The following is a 24,725-nucleotide window of genomic DNA, read 5'->3' on the forward strand; positions in this document are numbered from 1 at the left end:
AATATTCTTACCTTTCTGATACAGGCACAAACATCCAGATATAGTGAGAGATACTGTTAAGAATGCCCATCCTAACATAGATACAGGATATTTTTATGGCATTAATCTCTAGTTTACCGCATAGAGCTGTTACCAGGCTGTTGAATCAGAGGATATGCTAAAGATTTACATTAGAGAATGGGAATTAGTCATGTTGAACAGAACTGAAAAGCATAGTGGGGTCAAAACCACAGGATAGTCTTTTGTAATGAGCAATGCCGTCAGGAAATTTATTCCTTCTTCTAGATCATGTTCCTCAGTCTTTCTCTCAAGTAACATACCAAAAGGCAGAGTGTTGAAAGTGTTTTAAGGTAAAAAGCAACATGCAGTAATGTCAGTGCTGTGGAAGGGGGTAATTAATGCACAGCAAAACAGGCTGCATATTGTCAAAGATAAGAAAGTATAGACAGATGATTCCTCCCAGCTAAAATCTCAGCCTGCAGCCAAAGGATTGGCCTAAGAATACAGCAGATGGAAACTCAAGCCCCTCTCCTTGCTGCAGCTTGGAAACTTGATGGAGAAGGAAGGGTTGCAAAGGAAATAGTGGTTTGTGCTGTGCCAGGGCTGTCCTCCTTGGTGGGAAGATCCATCAGAGGTGGTGTGCTCTGTGCTGCTGTGGGACAGCATCCAGCCCATAGACTGGGGCTCTCTGTGCAATGTGCTGCTGCTTTTGTCCTTCCCAGGCCGAGGACCGAGCCAAGAAGAGTGACAGCGTGCAGCCCTCGCTGTGGCCAGCGGCGCTGGGACACGAGGCCACCGCGCAGCCCAGGATGGGATCCGGGAGCAGCTCCAGCCCCTGCACGCCTGCCCCGCAGAGAGCCCTGCTCGTGCAGGTACTGCACAGCCTGGGGAGGGGCAGGGGTGGTTCTAGGCTCAACAGGCTGCAGAGGAGGATGGGTTATTGGTGGCAGCTCAGCTGCTTTCAGAGCACATCACGCTGACTCACCAAGCAGCAGCATGGGCCTGTATGCTTCTCTGAGCATACCTGAAATTATGGGTTATTACTATGAGATCAGGTTGTATTATCCTAAATGTTTCTTAAACTCATTGTTGATTTGGCTTGGCATGAGCTTCAGGTGAGCATCCTGCATGAAAGGTCACAGAGTCATAGCATGGTTTGGGTCAGAAAGGACCTTTAAGAGTCACTTAGCCCAACCTCCCTAACATGAGCAGGCACATTTTCAACTAGATCAGGTTGCTCAGAGCCCTGTCCAGCCTGATTTTGAATGTTTCCAGAGATGGGGCATGTGCACCCTCTCTGGGCAACCTTCTCCAGCGTTGCACTGCCTTTATCATAGGAATTTCTTTCCTTACTTTCCTAAAATTCAGGGTCGTGACTTCACCCTTTGCCTGAGCCATATCCCTCAGGACTATGAACTCTGCCAGTGTGTGATCACTGCAGCCCCAACTGCTCCAGCCTTGAATTCAGTGATTAGCTCCCCTGTGCTGGTGACTCTCAGGACCAGTATTGCATCCCCCCCGGCAGGGCTGCCTATCACCTGGGTGGAAAACTTGCCCTCTGTGCATTCCAGGACTCTGCTGGATTGCCTTCAGCTCACCATGCTGCTTTCCCAACAGATACCAGAGTAGCTGAAATTCCCCAGCAGCAGGAGGATTTAGGGAAGCAGCTCTCCCTTATCCTGCTTTGGCTAGTGCCCTGGAGCGAGTCTCAGAGTCTGGGAGGTGGATAATAGCTGGCTCTGAGTCAAAGCCTCCCTGTGCCTTTCCTCTTCAGGTTGCTTTGCTGTTTGGTGATGATGGAAAAATCACCAGAAACAGATGTTGTGAGCAGAAAGGTCTCATTTCACCTGATAGCTTTTACCTGGAAAAATATTTATGTTTGTCTTCTCACATCCTTTTTTTCCAGGGCCTGTTTGTTGTTTCAAGTCACGAGTATTGTAAGTGGGCTGAGTTGATGGCCTGGCTTGCGGCATCAAATCACTGGAGAGCTATTGCAAGGTCTACAAGAAGGACACTTGTAGCTTAGCCTTGGGCAGAGGCTGGCAGCTTCCCTGAGGCAAATATTTCAGCCTTGTGATAGCAGTGGAAGCATCTATAGTTTATTGCAGGGCATTTGGGATTCTGCAGGAGTACAGTGGCTGTACAGAGGATAGTCTTGTCCTTCTTGGGAGCGACTCCTGGGACGAGGGGCTGCTTCACCTGGGACAAGTGATCATTCCTCTCCACCCTGTCAGTGCTTTCCCATTTTGTAGCGCCTCTCCAAGCTGCTGAGGGGAGTGGTGAGGAGTGAAGCAGTATTTACCAACTTCTTTTTCATTTCTTGATGGAAACTACACTACAAAAAATGTTCAGAGTGATGGTGTTACTTAAGGATAATAGCAGCAAGCGATGCACAGTGGTTGCTGTGTGATTTCAGTCTCTGCTGGGAGGTGCCCTGCTACCCCCTCACAAGGCAGAGCTCTGGCTGACAGTGCATGTGGACAGGGAGAAGCCAATCTGTGCTGCTGCTGCCTGCTGTGTTCACATGGAGTCCACATGAACTTCAATGGGTAATTTATCAATCCCCTGAAGGGTTATTTTTCCCTTTGCTGGTTGGGAGCAGCTGCTGCTGCTAATGGCAGCATGTTTGGACACTCTGCCTGCATTAACTGCATGAGGTGTTTAGGCAATACAAGTGATGGGTCAGGTAGTCACCTGAAGATTAAAAACCACAAAAATATACTTGTGAAATTCAATATGTGGGTGCCTAGTTGATTTAAAATAAAAGTGAACTGTGGAGTTAAAATGCAAGCTGTATTCATCACAAATGCTGCACTGAAGAACTTCCAGCCAGGTTTGTCAGAGAGGGATCATCTGCCAGCACTGCTCTGCTCAGACAAAAATTTTCAACGGTCATATTCTGTGAGATCTTATGGCACATTCTGGATACCCAGATCTCTCTCAGAATTGTTTCACTGAAAAATTTAACACAGCTCCTATGGTGAAAGGAGCATGATTTCTCAATGCCTTACATTCTCTCTGTCTGCTGAGGGAAATGTGAGATTCAGTGTACCAATTCCACCTGCTTTGTACCAGGTTTGTGTTTGCTGCAGTACACAGCAGATTTGTCTCTCTGGTTGTGGTGGTGTGGGATGAGCTGGTTTGGACTGCTTGCAGAATTCCACAGAGGCTTCTTGAACAAAGTCACTGAGTCTGATCTGCCCAGCATCTCCTGCTGCCTGACTAGTGGAAATGAGCTCCATTTTTAATTAACTCTTGTGGTTTTCCAATAGGATTTGCTAGGTAGATATTCTGTATTGTGTGGGGTGATGTGACTGAATCTGAATAAGAAGTGTAACAATATTGCAAGAGCTAGCTGTGTGTAAAGCCATGAAGTACCCTAGTATCCCAGAGTACCTGGTCAGAAGTTTAAGAAACTCCTTTTCCTTATGCTGTTTCCTAACAACACTTGCACTTAATCTACCTCCTCTATGTGGATTCAGTTCAAATTAGTAACTTGGGCATCCTCCAAAAGGTAGCACAGCCTCTTTTTAAAATTTCTTGTTTCTAAATGATTTTTTAACTAACTCTAGTAATGAGTCTTTTGTGCTGTATCACTTTATGTTATCATTTTGTGAATCAAAGTGTTCTTTCCCTTAGCTCAGTTACGTGTCCCTTTATGGTTTGAGGACACGCAGTAGGTGACACTTTCTCTACCAATGCTTTCTGTGCCTGAGGAGAGCTGCTGTTCTTTGGATATTGCTTACAAGAAGAACCATCTAAGGTTCAAATCTCAATAGTTTAGAATCATTGTTGGGGGGGGGGGGGGTGTTACATTTTTTTCCGTATACAAACCTAAGAAGAATATCAAACACTGATTTTGGGAGTTATCTGAGGTGGTTTGGGCTTGTTTGTGGAAGCAGGTGTCTGTTCCTGGCTTTACATAGAGCTGGTGTACTGGGGAGGGTTTGGATTCACTCAGTCACTTATATCATGACTCAGCAAAGCTTATCCATGCTTTTAAACACAAATAATTTTCTAGTAATCAGCAGGACTTAAAGGCTGGAATTTAAAAATAAATATATGTATCTTGTTGAAAAAGTGTCAAGGAAAAGAAAATCCTCCTATATTCTGATAATAATACACCTGCTACAAAACCTGTTTCTGTACCCAGAATGAATCTCTTCAGGTGAGCACTTTGCTGCTCAAATAATTCTGGTTAACTAAAAACTGTTATTAGAAACAATCTTGTTGGATAAAAAGGTATTTTGAAAGGCCATAGATTATGTTACAACTGCTGAAAAAGCTGTTTTCTGTAAAGAAAGTCAACAGAACATATTGTCCCAAGAAGGCAGGGAAAGCACCTGAATAACTAAGTGAACTTCTCAGGACTGGTTGTGGCAGTTGACTTTGCCATACAGGTCTGAGAAGTTGCAATGAGACATCTTTGACATCTTTTATCTAGTTTTGGAATTACTTCCTGTCAATATTTAATTGATGTTGAACATTGTTCCCATGAAATTCAGTCTATACAGGTACAGAGAGTTCATACTCCTATTATCTTCTTGAAAGCTGTGTGAAGTTCTAGTTACTGTGGTTTACTTTTTAGGATGGAGAAATGGGAGAATTTTCCAGACGTACCTGATAAATCAATAAAATACTCATCTGAGTCATTCTTTGGGGAAGGTGTACTGCTAGTGCCGCTGGTCTAGGGTGCAGTAACTCGGTTGGGACACAGGAGTTTGAACTCTGACTCAGAAAAAAATTGCAAACTTCATTCTTAGGCCTCCAAGTGTTGGAGGTGCTGATCTTGCCATGTGTTTGAGGAAGAGGCACCTCCCAGAGAGCCCTGGTCTAGCACTGCGTGGGAGATAGACAAGGTGAATCACAGAGTGGTACAGCTTCAGGCATTTCTCTAATTCTTCTATTTCTGTAATATCAAACTGATTCCAGCATAGCAGAATCTACCCTGCAGACAGGCCCAGCTCAGACAGAGTTTCTGTGTGCTCTGTCTTGGTCTTGTGTCCAAGAGGATTTCTCATTTCAGGGAAGCAGTACTTTTAGCTGACACATTTAACTCTGAGTTTCTTTATCTTTGGCAGACACTGGGGTAGCAGATCATCAGAGTGTAGATTTCTCTTTTTACATCCAGAAAAAGTCAGAGAAGCAAATGTTGAATATTTAACTTTAGTTTTGCACTGCTTACTTCTTGTTCCCTTAAAGTGAAGACTTTGTAAGGAAGTAAGTTGATTCCTTCCCCTTCCTGTGTTGTGATTGGGGTTTTTGCTATTCTAATGCTCTAATTGGACACCTTTAGAGATGTTTTAAACACAGGTGGCTGCAATGGGATCACCTGGGCTTGACCACCCATGAGGGTGTAATCTGAGCATAATTTCATTTTTTCTTACTGCATTCTCAGTTTGATCTTTCTTTGATCTTTCTTTCTTTCTTTTTTTCAAGTAATTGAAAAGTTTGTTTCAGAGGAGGACCATGGTCCCCTCATAATCACTGGAGCACTTAAAACTGTTTGCAGCTGGCAGTTTGCCTCCACTGACTGTGGGTTGGTGGTGGCCATGCAAAGAATAGCTTGGATGTCAACATCTAAGATAGGGGAGGTGGGTTCCTACAGTGATTAGACTATGGAAATCCTGTAATGGAAGCATTGTCCAGCTTTGAATGAAATGTAGTGATTCCATAGCATTTTTTTGCATCATCAAGGTAGTTAGTTCCTGGTGCATTGCCAGTGACCTGTTTGCTTCTCCACAGATTTAAGAAAGGTGTGTGTGTGTGTCTATATGTATATACACAGAGAGAATAGGTTTTTTTACTATTTCTTTTTGTTGTACCCTTCACCTTGGGATACTTGTGTCTAACATGCTAACATGCTGGAAATTAATAGCTCCCTGCACAGTGAGCAAGGTGAGTAGGGCTCTATCCAGACACAATATTCCTGCTACCCTTAGTAAATATTTAATCTCCAAGGCAGAATCATTGATCTCTGTTGAGGCTGCAGCCTGTTAGGTAGGCAGGGAAGGGCAATTCACCACGTGTTTTTTTTGTTTCAAGTGTGAGAATTTCCGGGCTAGTAAGGACGTGTACCACAGCAGCTCCCTGTCAGACATGGTGACAGCTCCACTCAGCCCTGGGCAGGACGACGTGTTCTGGAGCACGAGCCACAGCAAAGAGCAGCCCCCAAAGGTGGGTCAAACTCGGGGTGTTTGGCACTCTTGGGGGTGGATTGCACTGCACTATGTAGAGTATCCACCCTCTGCACTTCATGAAACTCTGAAAATCTCTGAAGATGTTGCTTGTGTATAAACTGGGTCACACTAATCTAGAAAGTGGGATGCAAATTTACAGGGAGGTTGGTGGTGTGCGTTTATGTGTATGTGTATGTCGTGGTTTGACACTGGCCCAATGCCAGGCACCCACAAAAGCCGTTCACTCACCTTCTGTTGCTCCTAGCTGGGCAGTGGAGAGGGGAAAAAATTAACAAAGGGCTCATGAGTTGAAATGAGGACTGGGAGAAAACACTGTAAGGGCAAAACAGGTTCAAATTTAAAGGTATAAAGTAAATTTATTATTAACAGAGTCAGAGGAGGATAATGAGAAGTAAAATAAGCCTTTAAAACACCTTTTGTTCCCCCCAGCCCTTCTCTCCTTCCCGCCAACAGTGCAGACAGACAGGGCATGGGGATTTGGTCAGTTCATCACTTGAGATCTTCTGTTTGCTCAGGGAGAGGAGTCTTCCCTCTGCTGTGCTGTGGGGTCCCTCCCACAGGTGAACATGGGAGGGATGTGGCATGAGTCACTCCTTCACAGGGTGCCATCCTCTAAGGACAGGCTGCTCTGGTTTGGGAGCAGAGGCCCTCTCTCTGTCTCTGGGAACAGGGACCCTCTCTCTCCTCTCGGGTCTCTCACTGCATCACAGCTTGCTCTGGCATCCACCCACTCGGGGTGAGCACTTTTCCCATGGGCTGGGAGTGGATCTCCGCCTCCCCTGGACTTCATACATTACACAGGGACGGTTTGTTTCACCATGCTCCTCACCACAGCCTGCAGAGGAATCTCTGAGCATCTCAGAGGAATCTTTAAGCACTTTCTCCCCCCCTTTTTTTCCCACTGACCTTGGTGCCGCCATGTTGGTTTGCCTCACACGTCCTCACTTCCTCCTCTTCTCTGACTAGAAGTAAAACTGCTGCCCGTAGGTACCATTGCCAGCAAGTTCCACAGTTCAAAGATTCCTACAGGACGCTGCAGCACCGAGAGGTTGATCTTGTGTAGGTTCAGTGTCAGGTTTAGGTTCAGGTTCACCGCCATGCTGGCCGGGCGGCCCCGCTGCCGTTGTGTGGGCAGTGGCGGCCGCAGCGCCGGCGCTGTTTGAGGCCTCTCTCGGTGCAGGCCCCGGGAAGGAGCGGCCGCTGCCGGCCCTGCCTTCCTGCCGCAGCGGGGCTGCCTGGGGCGGCCGTGCAGGCCGGGCTCGCTGCAGGCCACGCCGAGATGGCGGCGGCTGCGGCGGCACATCGCCGGGGCTGGGCCGGGATGGCCCCGACGGGGGCACCTCGCCACCCTGGAAAAGAACTGCCAGTGTGCTGCTTTGATTTTCTTCTTAAATACATCACCACAGAGATGTTACCAACCCAACTGGGCCAGCAGCACGTCCATCTCCAGAGCCATCAGAGATCGGCTCTGTCAGACACAGTGGAAGCTTCCAGCAGCACCTCACAGAAGCCATTTCTGTGGCCCTCCCCCAGTACCAAAAAACCAGGCTGTGCCAAATCAACACAGTGTTTGATATCTGCACATTTATACTATCTGCAGGACCTGTGATTGCAGACACAGCTCTTTTGTTAGACCAGGTATTTGTAGCAGCCTCTGGTGAAAAGGTCTGGCTTGTTGTGGAAAACTTGTTAGTTTGTGTAATTGAGGTGATAGTGTATTTCTCTTTCTAACAGAATCTCTAAGAACAAGTCCAAGACTATTTGAGCAGGAATTCATATGCCCATGTGTGTATTTATTTTATTACTTTGCAACTGGGCGGTGTCTGTGTCTCATTCCCCAGCCTGTGGTAACCACATAAGGTAATCCACCAGCTGGGGAAAGCTGCATTCAGTGACTAGGTGTCTTTCACTGTCTGCTTTAAATATTGACCAGGAATGATGCTGACTCTGAGGAAAGCTGCAAACCTCTTTCTGTCTGCACCCTGCTAGACTGCACTGGCTGAGAGCAAACTGAAAGCACCTGCTGCTGACTTGCAGCTTCCAGTGCTGATACCATAGAATATCTCCCCACAGGTCCCACTGAACTATTGTTCATTTCTGTTGGTTAGTCTTATTTTTTCATTGATAAAGGATAAGCATTAGGTTTATTGACTTGGTTTATTTATTAAAATATCAATAGCAACCTTGAAATGTTTGCTTAAATCCTTTAGGTTCCAGAAAGGACAACCTCAAAATTTTACAGCAGGGATCAGCCTGGCCATCAGAGATGCCTTTCAAGGTAAACTTTCAAGTGTTTTATGCTTATTCTAAAACTAAAGTCACACTTTATAGTTTATACATGTGCACTGTGCTTATACTGCATTTCATGCTTAAAGTAATTTTTTAGTGCTGCTTTATTGTCAGTAGAAAAACTGAAGTATGTGGCAGATGCTCTACCTCAGTGCCAGTGGCATTGCTTCCAAAGGACAGTCAGGTGTCTGGATGCTTTGGTGAGGGGGGGTCTGGTCTCACCTCAACTCCTTGTACAGGCACTTTTAATTACAGCTTGTGCTGCTTGTTTTGCCTGATAGTAGCTCGAACAGGCAGCTTGTAGATGTATTGTGACAATTTTGGCAGTCTGCCCTTAAGACTGGTGTACTTTTTTCATAACCCAGGAGGAAAGACCCAGGGTGTCTAGAGCTCAGCAGTAAAGGGCAGCCCCCACTGGATGTCTAATCAGGGAACAGAATGGGTTGGAGAGACTGGAAAGTGAAGTAGATTTAGCTGAAATAACAAAGTGACGTGCAGCATTTCTGATGAGTCAGAGTCAGAAACATCGTCTGAAATAACTTTCAAGTGAAATCAAGCCCTTAATGCTCCCCACTTGGGAATTACAGGAGGCAAAGCAGAAAAGACATGTGTAAGTAATTGTCGGTGTTACAAATGAGGGACTTCTGGGACTGAGTTTCTGGCTTGGCAGTTTATTTTATTGTCCAGTGCATTTCTTTCTCCGTTGATAAGACTGCTCTTGTATCTTCTAGGAAGGTAGAGGAGCAGTTCTCTAGAGTTGTAAAGCCATGAGATTTTGGAATCAGGACTAACTTGACTCTGAAGAGTCCAAGGGTCATGTAATATGGAAGGATATTTTGTAATGACTTGGGAATCTCTGTAGTCTCCCAGGATGAGCACCCAGAGGAAACTGTCCCCTCCATCATCTCCTCTCACTCCTGGGTGGCCCTGCTTGGAGCAGCAATGAAGCTAAACTTTTAGTTATCCAGAGTATGAGCTTGTACTGTAACAGCAGGAGCTCTGTTCCAGTCTCTGTTCCAGCACACAAGAGTCTCATCTGCTTTTTGTCTTTCTGTTCAGTAACATTCATCAGTCATCCCCTGGGGGACATGCTCTGAAGCTGAACAGCAGCAGCAGCACTCCTGGCACCAAGCAGTGGGAGATGGGATCTCATCAGAGCAGCTGGTCAACCTCAGGTGATTCCTAAGTCAAAGATCCATCAGTCAAAATGTGCTAAACTCTTGTCACATGAAATGGTCTTCTGCAGGGTGTCAAGTTCTGCATTGCAAATGGGATATGTCCTTTTAATGACATCCTCTGGTGAGAGGCTTTTGAAAGCCCTCTGGATTTTATGATCCATGTTCCTAAAATATAAGTACTTCCTCTTTTGAGTTAGAAAAGTGACTGTGAATATATTTTCATATGGAAAATTTGAACTGCCTCAATTAAGAATTGGAAAAAAAATCATTTCTGTTGCAGTTAGTGACACAATTGAAACTCAGCAGAGCCAACATTCCAGAAATACAGATGTAATTCAATACTGATATTCACTCATTGGAAAATTCTGCTCTTTGCACTGCCCACTGATAAGATGATACACTTGAGCAGTTGGTGTACACTAATATTCCTGCACTCTAATAATGTACTGACAAAAGGAAACATAAATCTCTCTCTACAGCACATTATGAAATATTTCTCCAATATTCTTTTATGTGCAAAAAGATAGTGAAATTGAAAAAAAAAAGACATTAGAAGTTAAAAGGAAGATAAAACCATCTGATATAGGCAAAGTACAGTTTAGTAATCTCCTTTGCTGTCAGTGCTAGTGGTGTAGGAATGCAGTAGCTTGCAGCAGGTTGTGAAGTTTTTTGCAGTACAGATTCTGGTTGCTGAGGTTCTGGCAGATGGGGATGTGGAGAAGTAGACAGGTTTTTTTGCTACTCCCACGGGTGTTTCCTGTGGGTCAGCTGCAGGGCAGTTCTTGTGTAGCCCCTCACAGAACTCTGGTGTGTCACAAGGCCTTGCATCCAGGTTGGCCACTAAAGATTGGGAACATGGGGAATCCAAGTCATAGCAGGGTGGATGCAAAAAATGTTCTGAAACCACCCCAGTGATCTTATGAGGTCATTTATTTTTATATGGAAGTTTACATTGTTAATTTAAAAGCCCTTGATAAATGAGAACAAATTGCTTATTTATTACACTTACACAATCAAGCCAGTTTTGCTTTTACTAGCTACACAGAATAGGAAGCTTTTCTTCAAGAGAAACCCAAAGAACACTTTAAATTGCTTGGGTTTTGTTTCTTTTTGCTCTTATGTCATTTTTTGTTTGAATAACAGAGTTAACAACATGCAACAGCCCAGCTCAACTTTGCAGAGGCCATGTGATGTGTAACTCCTGTGCTATTTTGGCATGGGGAAGCAAAAACCTCACCAGAAATGCAAAGAATAGAAAACCTCCCTTGTGGTTTAAACTGTCTCCTTGAGTTCTTAAGTGTCATTAAATTACAGCTTGTTCTGGCATATGGCATTTCAGATGGAGTTTGTTGCTTTCCCAAACCCACAGGGATAATGAATTGGAGGAAAGGGCTATAAATACTTTAAAGCTAATAGTTCTGCTGAGTTGCTTAGTTGCTTATTGACCAGTAAGGAATTGTGAGTTTTGAAAGCTTTGCAAAATGGATGAAGACATGAAACCATTGTGACAAAACTAAATTACCAAATAGGAATCCTCACTTCTGTGAGCTTGAATTCTCCCCCCTTAACTCACAAAGAGCCCTGCTGGTAACAGTGGGGTAGTCATGGGAGGAACTGCTGAAAAAGGCAAGTGTTGAGCTGGCCAGTGTGTCCCAGGGCAGGATGAGGGGACAGTGGCTTTCCCTCCATTCCCTTGTGTCAGGGGTTGTATGCAGAGCATCCCTTGAAGGCTTCTTTTGCTTTTCCAATGCTTGCAGGCAGTGGGGGCCCACATTTCACAGGGAGATTTGCAGTTTAGCTCAGCTGTTTGCCTTCACCTAGCTGGGTTTAGATAATCACTTTGGACTGTTTTTGTGTAACAGTTTAATGAAGGTCAAATCTTGGCAGCACCTCTCTCCCAGAGGTGTGCAGGGGGGCTCAGGCTCCTGAGCTTTCTTGCTGACCCCCCTATCTGCAGTGACAGGAAATAGCTGCCTGGCCCCTTGGTGCTGGAGTATGACCAGCAGCTGATGATGTGAGGAGCTGTCTCTCCTCAAGAAGAGGATCAGAGGAAGGCATGAGGATGCCCTCACCTTTTCCCTTGCTCCCTTTTCATGGAGCTCTGGCTGATGTGCCGTGGGAGTGTGTTACCAAGGGTTTGGTTTGCTTGCTGCATTAAAGTTCATCAATATCAATTTATGTATGTAATATTGCAGCTTCTAGAACCACTGGGAAACAAGCAATGAGATTTTCCTTTGCAACAAAAGAGAAAAGAGAAGTTTGTCAGCAGAGACTGGTGTCTGCTTTGGATCCTAGCTATGTGTGCTTGTCTTGCTCTCTCTCCTGCTGCATGTACACTTAAAAAAAGAAACTTTTGGGGTTTTTTATCCCCAGGGAATCCAGGACTGGCCAAGGCAGAGAATGTGTTGTCCCAGAACCACGTGCAGTTGCATCAGAAGCCTGAAAAAGTTTCTCATCCAGGCCAGATTGCAGTAGGTTCTTTTAAATCCACTGATATTTCTGATTTGTCCATCATTTTCACTGTGCAGACAGCTCTGTTTTGGTGTGGGAGTTTGCTGTCACTCATGAGTCAACCTGAGGGGTATGTGAGGCTGGCTCAAGCTCACTGCTCTCAGTCCAGGTCTGACTTGTGTCCAGCTCAGGTCCTCAGCAGAGTGTCCAGTTTTGGCTCAAGTCACTTTCCTGTGTGAGATACTCACCTGTGATGGACCAACAGAACCAGTTCAGCTTCCTAGTACAGCTTTTTTGGGGTGGAAGTGACCATAACTGTGTATGCTGGGACAGTAAAATACAGCAGGTGCTGTTCAACAATGGGTTCTTCAGCTGAGTTTTCTTTGCTCAGAGTCCAGGCTCCTTTGCCAAGGTGAAGGACAGTGCCAACTCCTTGTTAAAAGCAGCAGACTATTCCTCCTCAAGTGATGAAGGCAGCAGCAGCAGCAGCAGTGATGAAGATGACACAAACCACACAAGGTTGGCTTGATTATTATTATTATTATTAATAATAATATTATTCTTGTTAAACAGTTCTAAATATCTAGGAAAAGCTGGCATGCCTAAATATTCCCCCTCCTTTGAAGTTACTATCACTCATTTGTGTCAGTTGTAATTAAGCAATTTAATTGCATTTTAATGAACTCCTGGGGGTAAATGTTTGCTCCATCAGATGTGCACAGGGTAATAATACACTTTGATGACTTGCTGCCCTGGGACAGTGAGGAAATGTCTTGTTTTAACTGGATGTATTGGGTAGTGCTTTTATAGGGATTACTTCACATTGATCTACATTTACATGGAATTTTTGAAAGAAGAAAGGAGAGTGAAACAAAACTGTAAAAACTGTATGCCTTCATGACAAATACAGGTTACAGTGGAGAAAACAAGGCAGACATGACCCTTGAGATCACATAGTCTCTTCACTCTGGGAGAAATAATTGCCACTGAAAAGTTGATTTCTTCACCAGGGCTGTTAATGAAAAGGAGAGATGGCTTTGTAAAATGTTCTGTATTTCTAATACTGACATTCTGCATCTGCTGTGGTTTCCAGCTGATGCTGTGGCTTGTCCCACAGCTGATCCCACCTGAACTGTGTCTCTCTAGCTTTCCAGTTTATCTTGCTGGTTTTGTGACTGACATCTTGTGGTGTTCTACCTGTCATGTAAAATATGTATTCTGCTGAGAAATAGTGGAGCAAGAATAGCTTGCTACTCCAAGAGAAGGGAGTCAGGGGGTCAGGAACAGCAAACAGAAACATTTTTTAGTATTGGTGAATGAAATTTCTGATTTTCTTGCAAAGAGACTCAGTTTATTCAAGTTCTAGGATTTACTTTGAAGTGCATCCCAGGGCCACAGAGCTCTCTGGAATGGGGCTCTTGCTCTTCTGACAGAATTACAAATGCAGTTTTGTCAGGTGTTAGGTAGAGATGCCCAGATTTGGAGCATTGTTGGCAGGTTGTGTTGGGCTGGTACCAGTCCTTTCCCCTCTGCTGCTCTGAAGAGGTAGAATTTTTGTGCCTGCATATGCTCCTCATTTGCATTTCTGAAGTTCATTTTCAAGGCTGAGATGAGGAAAAAAGAATGTTAAAAAACTTGTCGCTTATTCAGCGCACCTGAAAGAGCTGACTTTTACTGTAATGCCTTTGTTTTCCTACTGATCCTCTTCTAAACCACCTTATTCTGATCTGTAAAAAGTTTTATTCACTCTAGGTCATAGAATTCATCCTAGACCTCAGAAAGACTCTACATAAAAAGTATGGATTTGCCCTGTAGCAATGACTTTGCTGTGTAAGTGTCAGATTGCTGTGATCCTTGCATGCTGTATGATTTGAAGGAGTGGTATCGCTGCCTTTGGAACTCTGCATTTGTTATTTACATCTCCTCTGTGTCTGAGATCCACCCATCCTCTGGAGAGATGCAGTTAGGATGCTCCTTGTCACATTTACCTTTCTGTGCACACAACCACTGCAAGAGCCCCTGTAAAATCTTCATATTAACAAAGTCCCTTCACCTTGGCTGAACATCATTTGTATTAAAAGATACTTCAGGAAGTATATCCTGATTGCTGCCAAGTAAATAGCAAATAGGATAGTGATCTTGACTGAAAGGAGCAGCCAGTGTTGAAACTGCATATTCTGGGTGAAGTGAAGGGTTTGGTGGTATTTTACTCTCTAAAGCATGTAGGATTTGAAGCCCCTTGGACTCTGGAGTGTTTCTGAGGGGGCTCTGGCTGAAACACCTTGGGCCAAGTTTTAGTGGGTTGCTGAAACCAACCTGTGTTTTCTTTTCTTGCCTGGGCTGTGGCGCAGCACCTGATGTCCACACTCCAGCTTTCCTGGGGGTGCCCATTAGGGCTACACTTGGGACATCTGCAAGAGAAGGAGTTTCCTGTGTTCTTGGATGAATCCTGGTAACCACCCTGAGAAGGCTGAAGATGCTGGACTGAGGGCTGCTGTGTTTCACCAGTAAAGCAACTTCTGGTCTTGTTTTTCTTTACAGTGAGATGAGACAGACTTCTTCCTCACCCACTCCAGTTTTTTGTTTTTAAGGAAAGAGTGTCAGTGTATAGGATCCAGTGTCTTACCTCCTTGTTTAGAACATCTATTCCATTGGTGTTAATTTCTCTTACTTTATGGAGAGTGCTTCCTCCTCCAATGCCTGCAGTATGCCCCTAAAACACTGAGTATCCTGGGACTCGTTTGTATAGATCAGTTTCCTCTCTTTGCTCTTTGATTGCTGTTTCCTACCAGCATTTGGACAAGGTGGATGCAGGTGTGTGCTTGGCTAGGAATTACTTTCTCCCTCTCTAAGTTGGAGGTTGACATTATTTAAGATCACCTGCTGTTTGCTTCCCTAATAAGAACAGGTCCTGGCATTTACCATTGATCCTAATCCACATCTTGTCATTCCTTCTACGTTTGGTATGCAAATATTTACCCACTCACATAGAGTAGGGAGACAATCCAAAACCAAAAAATAAACAATAAAAAATGCCACAAAAACTTCTACTCTTACATACCCATCTTAAACCACTAGGTCTCTCACCAAACCTTCTTTGTTATCACATGGGGCATCATTTAAAAGAAAAAAATACATTTCAATCTGCTACCAGTTGGCACATAGTACTGTAGAACCCTTCACACTGGCTGAATCCAGTCAATTTTGTAATTACTGGAAAGGAAGCAAAAATGTAATAGGCTTAAATGGATTGCAGTAAAAAAGATATGAGTATAAATAAATAAATGGGATAAATAAATAATTTAAGGTGGCAGTGTGCAGAAATGGGGCCAAGACGTGTTTGAAGCAGTTCCACTTGGGTGAAAAAGTTTAAAATGCAAAGATACCTCAGGCAGTGCAGGAAGCAGTGATGTACTGGGAATTTACAACAGACACTTGCCTTGTTGTCACTCTTGCTTTTGCTATCAGCTTTTGATCACTGTTAAGGATGGGATGCTGGGCTAGGAGGACTCTTGGCCCCAGCCAGTCCAGCAGCTCTTGCTTTCTTCTGTCTTCTGTGCGCTGGGCAATGCTTTCTGTGTTTCCTTTTAAGGTGAGGAGGTCCATGTTTCAGGGACTGATTCACAGGATAAAATTCCAGTGTAGCCTGTCCCAGCAGGCACTGGCAGAGAGGTCCCTGACAGCAGCACATGGCAGAGCAGCTGCTGCTCTCTCTGGAGAGCAGGGTGGCTCATAATTACACCCCACAGGGGAACTTGTGACAGGAGACAGAAGTTTTGAAGTAGGCACTTCCCAAATGACAGCTTGAGGGACTTGCCTGAGCTATGCAGTGTCTGAAAGATGATGGATGAAGTGCAGGGAGATGAAGGGATGCTCTCTGTCAAGGTGGGGAGAGCTTCCTGCTGTGTGTGAGTGGTCCTCAGGCACAAGCCCATTCAGGCAGATCCACAGACTAATCAGCTTGCTTTTGTACAAGAACCTTTGAGTGTAACTATTGAATGTTAATTATGTTCACTTTTGAACATGGTTATGTGTAGTTTTTTTCCTTTTTTTTTCCTCTTTTTTCCCCCCTGAAGTAGTTCTGTTCATTAATTGGAGTTTGTTACCAGGCAACTGCTAAGCGGCAGAATTGCAGATTTCTCAAGGACAAGGGTACCAGATGGAATTGAACTGAAACCCCAAAGCACCGTGGCAGAACAGAAGGTAATTTGGCCATTTGTAAGGGGGTGGGTACAGCGAGGGGGAGTCAGGTCATTAATGTGCATGATAAATGCCATATCCATTACTTCTTGGGAGCATCTGAAGTTCTGCTCAGTCATTGCAAATTATAGCTATAAGCCTTGAAAAAAAAATGTGTAGTTTCAGGTTTTGTGCTTCCTGTAGAAATGCTTACATTTAGGTACAAAATTGCAATTCTTCATTTGTCCTTCTTATTGACCTGTTTCTGATGTCAAGGTATTTTGTGAAGGCACTGGGCAAAAAGCACTGTTGATTATTGTTGGTGTGCATTGTTGCTTCTTTTAAAAAATCTTGACTTCTTTTTATTCCAGTTTAAAGTGAACTACCTCCTACTACTTAAAATATTACCAGAGCAGGGGAAAACCACTTTATCTCTCCCTACTGGCTTAGAAAAAATTCTTGTCTTCTCATATGTCATGTTGTGGTTCCTTCCAGCTGTAGTTTCTAGTAGAGGCTTCCAGTCATGTGGATTTTCCCCTGTGATAAATATCAGCGCAGAAAAGATTAAGAGAGACAAAGCAGAACAATGTTCTTTGTGGTTGAAAACAAGAAAAAAATTACAGTAATAAGACTTGTACTTGGTGTTAGGGCCCTTTTTAGATATTACTGAGTGTATTCTTGCTTCACAGATAGGGAAAATAAATCACTGTGGAACTGGTGTTTTCTCCAGAGCTGTGTCAGGGTAGAAAGAAAAAGGAGTTTTCTTTTCCTCTGGTGTCTCTAAACTTCAGACCAGAGTGGTGACCCTCCTGCCTGGGGAGGGAGTTCCACATGGCCTTCTTCCCACTATCCTCAAGGAGAAAAGACTCTGCTTTGGAGAAAGAGCTATAAATGGGGCATAAACCAGTATTTCTCTTGCGGCAAAACCAGCCCAGTTTTTCCACTTTCCCCTGATATCCAGGCTGCTTGAGGGAAGGGAGAATTTTGGGGTCTTTGAGGCCCACCCTGAGGACGAGGGAGGATGATAAAGAGTTGAGGCTATGTGTTTTGGTGAGTTTGGAGGAAAGAGTGTGGGAGGGAGAACAGGCAGACGGCTGACACCTCTTCTCCTCTGCCTTCTAGTCTTCTCCTCCCTTCTCGTGGAACCTCCCATCCCTTCCTCTGAACCCTTTTTCACCCACCAGCTACAGCCACCATGAGTCTCCACATCATCTCTAGCATGGCTTTCCTTGTCCCATCAGCCTGAGCAGCTTTGAAGTGGTTAGGGTGTACCAAACTGCCTGAGTGATTCAAATGGGGATTTGGTTTGGTTTTGCTCCGTTGAATGTGACTGAAAACTGAACTAAAAAGCCCCATACTGGCTTAGTTCCCCAATTTCAAGTACTGACTTGCATATTTTGGTTTCAGTTTTTACATCCAAATTAAACATAAAATGTATTCCCAGAAACCCACCTCTGACTCCATAGATAGTGCTGTCAGGGAAAGAGTTTGTGTGGTATCTCACAAAGTTCACAAGTATTTCCATAGGGTGCTGTAAGGAGATCTGCAGAACCAAATGTCACTGTACTGGAAGTGCTGATGTTGGGTCCTACTAAATGTCCTCTTTCTGGAGTAAGGTTTCCTAATTCAGTAAATGGAAAGTAGCAATGAAATTAATGGTGAAGGGCTTCAAACTAAATGCAAGTCCAGAACCAAGAAGTGCCTTCTTCTGTCTGCAGTATGCCACGGTCAGGTCTGAAACTCATTAGCAAATCATTTTACTTGGTATTTCTGAGGCAGAAGTTCCTTCTTTTTCTGTGCTTGAGGTAATATAGATGAAGAATATTTGTGGAGTTCTTCAGGAGTACACCCCAGATTTGTCATCTCAGATGTTTGCCATACACTTTGTGTGTAATTGTTTTGGTAATTTTTGGTTTTAATCTTGCCATGGGGTTTGTCTTTAAATGATGCATCAAGGGAGAGCACTCCTCTCCATGTGCTCATTACTTATCATCCTAATTAACTGGAGTTGGAGAGTGCATTGGAAATAAACTAAATGTGGTGTTTATCTGTATGTTCTCATGCAGGATCAGATTTTAGGGAAACAAATTCCAAACACTCAAGAAGGCCTTTGGAGCATAAACAACCAGAACTATCTCCTGCCAGATCTCCTCCAGCAAAGCCAAATTACAGACTCCTCTGTGAACCCGCCACAAGTGCCAGTGACTTGCCAGGAACCTCAGAACAAACCTCTGACTAAGGTAAGAGATAAATTACAGATTGCCTGGATTGAGCTCCAGCCTTTTTAAGTTCCTCTATCCTGTCTCTTTTTACAGTGAGTTTTTTCACCCTTCTTTCCTTTAAAAGTTTTATCTGGGAGGAAGATAAGAAATCTTGAGCAGCCTAACAGATTTCATCATTCCACTTATTTTCCCCCATCTCTTTCTCTGCTCTCTTTATTTCCTTGCTTTGTTTTTTCTCTGCTTTTGCACGAGATAGAGTATTCACACCTTCTGCTCCTTGCCATGGCAGCATTCTGATGTGCCTTTGCTCATTGTCCCTGGCTTTCTGCCACCCAGCCATCATGTGAGGGAGCACAGGGCAGCCCCAGAGGGCTCTGACACTGCTGTGAGCATGGGCCTGTGGGGAGAGGGGTCACTTGAGGCAGGTAACAGCTCTGTCAGAGCACCAGAGGGTGTGTGCCCTGAGCACTGCCCGCCTGAGGCAGCTCCTGTTTCTCATTGCAGAGCCCCTGTGCTGAAAGCCCACCTGCCAAGAGCAGCACATCCTCCACAACATCCTTCACATCATTCATAGATCCGAGACTGCTGCCAATCACCCCTCCCACCAGTCCAGTAGGACCTTCCTGTAGTTCTCGTGAGTATGCTTTGCCTTTGCATTAAAATGTCCCTCCTGGGGGTTTTTTCTGTGTTGTTTTTGGTTTTGGGGTTTGGTACTGCTTCCGCCCTTCTTTCATGTTTTCAGGTGTGGTTTGCTGTGCTCTGCTGCTGTGTTACCACCATGCTTTCTCAGGAATGCCTGAGGAATTTTCCAGATTTTTTTGGGGGGCTATACAAAGCTCTCAGGGTGTTTTCTCACCCCTCTAGGGTTTCTTTTTCTCTACCATGAACAAGGTGGTTCAGATAAGAGCTGTAACCAAACACTCACATTTTCCACAATTGTGTCTTTCATTCCAGCATCTAGTGCCAAACCTGAGCCTGTCAGGAGGGAAAATGCAAGGAAGGGCTCTGTTGTCAATGTCAATCCAACCAATATCCGCCCACAAAGTGACAGCCCAGAAATCCGTAAATACAAGAAGAAATTCAACTCCGAGGTCCTGTGTGCTGCTCTGTGGGGTAAGCTGGGGGTCCTTGGGCAGGTGTGTGGAGGGAAGGCACAGCAGCAGTGGCTGGCAGTGTCTGCTAGGCAGATTTCACAGTTGTCTTGCTGCTGTCCTGGCAGAGTGTGCTGGAGTGGATCCCTGAGCTGACACCTGTGTCACTTACAGGGCTCTGCCTTCCCAGGGCAAGATGGCAAACACATGAAATACAGCTGCAAAGGACTTTGTGCATCAGAATGAGAAAAGGTTTTGGTCAAGCACCAAGTTGAAACCATGCTCTTGGGAGACCCAAAAGTTGCAAATGTTTCAGCAGCTTTTGTGGTTCATGAGGCTCATCTGAGCTGCACATGGGTACAGCTGATCACAGAGCTCTGACCCAGGGGAAATAATCCAAACACCAAGCCTTTGGCTGTCATATGTATTAGGTATTCCAAGGATCCAAAGCAGGTCAGGTCTTTCCAAAGGCTTGTCTTGCTTAGTTCCTGCTGTCTGCTTATTCTGTTGTTATGGAACATCACCATTGTTTAAACTTACATGCTTTTTACAGGGTCAGCTTCATGTAGTGTAAAACCAAGATACAGCAGTCAGGTCACTCTCAGCAGCTGCAGACCTTGTCCCAGTCATACATTACCCAAACTGTAGAGTTGTTTTAACTATCTTTCTGCTTCAGAAGAACAGATGTATTCTATGGGACTCACCCAGCCTTTTCTCCTCACTTTCTGAGCCTGGAATGGCAAGTGAATGAAGTAGATGGAATCTTATCCAAAGCAAATGTAGATTTCCAGTTTATAGCTTCACAGATTTTGTGTAATGTGTGTTTGTAGGAATCCAAAATTTTAAATTAAGAACAGAGCTGTGTGGTAAGGTGTGTAATTAAATGGGCATTGAGGCTGAAGAGCACCAGGTACTTGTCAGAGAATTGCCAGTAGAGGAAGATGCTTGTTACAACAGGATACCTTATGTTGTGTCTTTAGAATCTGCTGATTAGAAACATAGATGTCATTCCAGCCAAACACAATTTCTGACATTCTTTGATGTCAGCAACCCAATGGAGCCTTCTCTTCCTTAACTGGCATTTCAAACAAACCCTGCACCTCCTTGTAACACAGTGCTTCTTCCCACAAGTCTGGTGTCCCCATTATTTGAATGTTTTATTTGGAAAAAGAGAGTTTGGGGGGGATTTTTTGGTGTTTTGGTTTTGGTTTTTGTAGTCAATAGGGACCCTTGGAACATTTAGGTGGGTCTCCTGTGTCACTACTGTAATGGCGCTGGACTGGGACTTTTGCACTGGTCACAGGTACTTTCCAAGGTCACCTGAGAAGTTCAGGTTCACAGAATATTCTCCTTTTTGTTTAAATCCACATTGACTTCAGCAGGGCTACTAATCCTTCAAGTTCCATTGGTATACAGCTGTTCTTCTGAGTAAAAATTCTAATAGTGAGATCTTTTTTCTTCTGGGAAGTCATCCACAGAGCAACAGAGAAATTATCAGGTTCCATTAAGTGAGATTAAATAAAAATTGGTTCTCAAAACAGTGAACACTCAGTGACCTCTGAATCTTTAGCTGACTTATGCAGTATTTTTTTTTTCATGTATCGACAGGGGTAAATTTATTGGTGGGAACAGAGAATGGATTGTGGCTTCTGGACAGAAGTGGGCAAGGAAGAGTTTATACTCTGATTACGAGGAGACGGTTCCAGCAAATGGATGTTCTGGAAGGACTCAATGTGCTAATTACTATATCAGGTTGGTTCAGTGGCTAAAAGTATCTGACCCACGTTGGGGTTGGAGGCAATCAAAAAGAAGAATTAGGTTATAAACTAGGTTGAGGAATTTCCTCTTTCAGAAAATCACAGGACAGTTATTCTTGTTAATAGGAAAACTCTGCTGAATTTTTAACATTTACACTCCCATTCCAGAGTGGTTTTGGGACAATTCATTGCCTGGTTAATGTGTAAAATGGTTTGTGGGAAGTACAGAGTGTTTTATATTCCTAAAATGGGCTGATTCTCTGCAAGCTGTAGTTTGTCACTTTTCTGGTTTCTGTGATGGGTGAGCATCTATCTAAGTGCAGTTCTATTAACATTATCATGATACAACCTCATCCTGTGTTCAACAAGAGGTATGACTAGTAACGTGAGAGGGATCTGTATTGTGAAAGCATCAATAACATTAAGTGGAGGTTTTCAACCTCTCTCAGGAAACAGTTTGGACTCTGGCCTTATTCCCCATGGCAGGGAGTGGCCTCAAAGGATGCACAATACATACCGAGGTCAGAGGTGTGGGTCCAACAAGGAGTAGCAGCTTTCTCCAATCCAGACTCATCATGGTGGGCAATGCCATCAGCTGTTTGTCCCATACTGCCAGGTCCAGTTGTTGCTGGGACATGACATAGTCCTTCTCTTCAGAGTAATCTGTGGTCCCAGAGGGCTGTTGACCCTAGGTTGCTTATGAACTAATACAACAAAAAGAGTGACTGAGATGAAGGATGACAAAATAATTCTCAAGTGTAAAGCTACTTTGAATGAAAATGGGCAGTTAATTGGAACTACATCATTAGCTTATACAAAGTGGCTATTGCAGGACATGCCTGTGTTCCAGGATAAACAGTTACTGTCATGGTTTCTGATAACACCTGTGTCTGTAGAAACCTGTTCTTTGGTCCAAGGGAGGAATTTTAGTCAGGTGTGAAAATCTTGCAGGAAGTTTGAGTCACAAGGGAAGTGCACATGTGCCCAGTGCCATAGAATTGCTCCTGTACCAGTTCCCCCAGTTTGTCCCCATCACATCTCTCACCCTGGCAAGGCACAAGGACCTGCTGTACTCAAGGTCACAAAACTCTAGCTTTTTGTAAGTGGGGGAGAGTTTGTACTTCAGGGAGTTAAAGTGTTCTGTCTCTTCTTGCAAATCCCAGGGAAGAAGAATAAGTTGAGGGTGTATTACTTGTCATGGTTGAGAAATAAAATTTTGCGCAACGATCCAGAGGTGGAGAAGCGGCAAGGCTGGGTGTCCGTGGGTGACCTGGAAGGCTGTGTGCACTACAAAGTCGGTAAGGATTTCCTGGTTTTTCCTCAGAGAGATGCTTAATCATCCTCCTTTTGTATCTTGTGACAGCAGCTTTTTTCAGCTTTGTTTCAGGATTGTATTGGGTGAATACCTCATGAGTTCTTTCAAGACTCCCTGTTGTACATAGCAGGTGCCTTTCCCCCTGTCATTTCAGGCAGCATCTCTTCTTGCAGCAGTTACCAGATGATGTTATGGCTGTTCCCTGTAATGGCTGGAAGGAAGGAGTGCCAGCCATGGTCTGTGCTCAGTCGGTGGTTCTATTTTCTGTAGTTACTTAAGGTTTTAATTAAACTGATGTTTTCCACCTCCTCAGCTTCCCTCTTGGCCCTAGGTAACTGCTAAGAAGTTGGATCTAGTTCAAGTTCTAGTGAATCATATTTGTATGATGTCCTTGGGTAGATCAGCTCATCCTTCTCTCTCTCATGAAAGACCCAAATATACCTTTGTTTAAACACCCTGGAAATGGTACCATCTCACTTTTCTTGGGCTCTCAGGCAGCTCATTCTTCAAGGTTAATGTGAGGATTGTGATAATTTCTGTCATTTAACTGTGGGGGTGGATATATGGCACAAGTTTTGCTTTGGTGAAGGATGGTGTGAAAGTGGCACTTTCTTCGAAGTCAAAGCCATGATACAGAGGAGTGCAGGGAATGTGAGGTGGCTGCTTCTCATTAATACTTTACTTGAAGGTTTTGCTTTTTGCCTTTAGAAGTGGCAGGGGTTAAACTCAAGGGAGAATATGAAACAGATGTGTGTTGTTACTTTAACTGTGATTACAGCTAAGCACCCACATATTCCACTTCAGTTGCTCTTCCTTGGGTTTGGTGCATTTTTAAAAAAACACAACGACAAAATACTTATCCTAAAATTAGGCAAACATTTGGTAGGAGCTTCTGTGTTTACATATGACAAGACACTCCTGCGTTTTTGACAGCACAGCTGCTGCTGTTTTTCTCTTGGTGAATCTTCTTGTATCTTGACCTTTGGTTGTACAGCTATTTTTCCAGGTAGAAAAAAAATAAATTACTGTTCTGCATTTTGGTGGAGTTTGCTGAGTTTTCTTGTTCTCTTCCTATGTGAGATAGAATCCTGTTTTCTATTGCGAAAACACAATGCACAAAGAAATCTTAATTTTCAATGCATGATTCTTCAGTTATTCTCAATGGGCCCAGCATGACCTTATTTGTCTTGAAGAAATTGCTCATCTCTTAAATGCTTACTCATCTCAGAAAGATGGGAGTCCTTCACCCACACAGCACCTGGGGATTTAACCCTAGATGAGCAGTGAAATGAAAATTCATCCTGCCAAGGCTGACAGAATTGTTCAGCCAACATCCACCAGTCCTCCAACAGCAGCTTATTCATGACCAGTAGTGGTGGGACGTGTTCATACTTAAAAAATCAAGCAGCTTGGTTTAGCTGCACAGTCAAGACCTTTTTCTCTGAATAGTGAGATTTTTTTTTTCATCACTATATGAAAAGGAATATATAACTATTGGTAACAGTCATTTGGCTTTACTGAAAGTAAATTAATAGTAGGTTTCTAGTCAAGGTATTGTCACTGGTGATATTAAACATTGATGTCCAGAATGCATTAGTCTCCCATGCTGGATAATGTCTACCTCTACAAGTAACCCATTGAAATTATTTCATGTGATGAAATGGCCTTTGATTTAAGTGTCTATCTGGTACCTAAGGAATTGTTCTTCTTATATTACAGTAAAATATGAGAGAATCAAATTCCTTGTAATCGCTTTGAAAAACTCAGTGGAGGTTTATGCTTGGGCTCCAAAGCCTTATCACAAATTCATGGCTTTCAAGGTAAGTGAAACATCACTTTGGTTCAGATGTGTCGCTGTCTCTCACTGTCTCTCATCTGTGCTCTGCTTTTGTTTTTGTTGTTTTGTGTAACATTTATTCTAGCTAAAGATAAACTGAGTATTCTTTTAAAGAAAATGTAGTGCATTTGATGTACTTTGGAGATGGCAAACATGAAACTGTCACAGTCATGAGTGTTAGATGTGAATAACTTGTTTCTCTCTAC

The 24,725-nt window shown here is 43.8% G+C and overlaps 1 protein-coding gene across 2 annotated transcripts in view; it reads left to right on the plus strand.

Annotated features, from left to right (window-relative positions):
* NRK (Nik related kinase) overlaps positions 1-24,725 on the plus strand; it is an 86,644-nt gene that overhangs the window by 49,303 nt on the left and 12,616 nt on the right. For both annotated transcript variants that reach the window (XM_084213191.1, XM_084213192.1), the window contains exons 15-27: positions 723-872; positions 6,046-6,177; positions 8,411-8,478; positions 9,549-9,664; positions 12,041-12,138; positions 12,510-12,637; positions 16,228-16,321; positions 18,364-18,537; positions 19,024-19,153; positions 19,474-19,632; positions 21,219-21,362; positions 22,531-22,665; positions 24,402-24,502. In XM_084213191.1, coding sequence (XP_084069317.1) covers positions 723-872; positions 6,046-6,177; positions 8,411-8,478; positions 9,549-9,664; positions 12,041-12,138; positions 12,510-12,637; positions 16,228-16,321; positions 18,364-18,537; positions 19,024-19,153; positions 19,474-19,632; positions 21,219-21,362; positions 22,531-22,665; positions 24,402-24,502 — 1,629 coding nt within the window. The remainder of the gene's footprint in view (positions 1-722; positions 873-6,045; positions 6,178-8,410; positions 8,479-9,548; positions 9,665-12,040; positions 12,139-12,509; positions 12,638-16,227; positions 16,322-18,363; positions 18,538-19,023; positions 19,154-19,473; positions 19,633-21,218; positions 21,363-22,530; positions 22,666-24,401; positions 24,503-24,725) is intronic.

The sequence above is a fragment of the Fringilla coelebs genome (genome assembly GCF_963513975.1).
Source record: "Fringilla coelebs genome assembly, chromosome: 11".
NCBI classification, from domain to species: domain Eukaryota; kingdom Metazoa; phylum Chordata; class Aves; order Passeriformes; family Fringillidae; genus Fringilla; species Fringilla coelebs.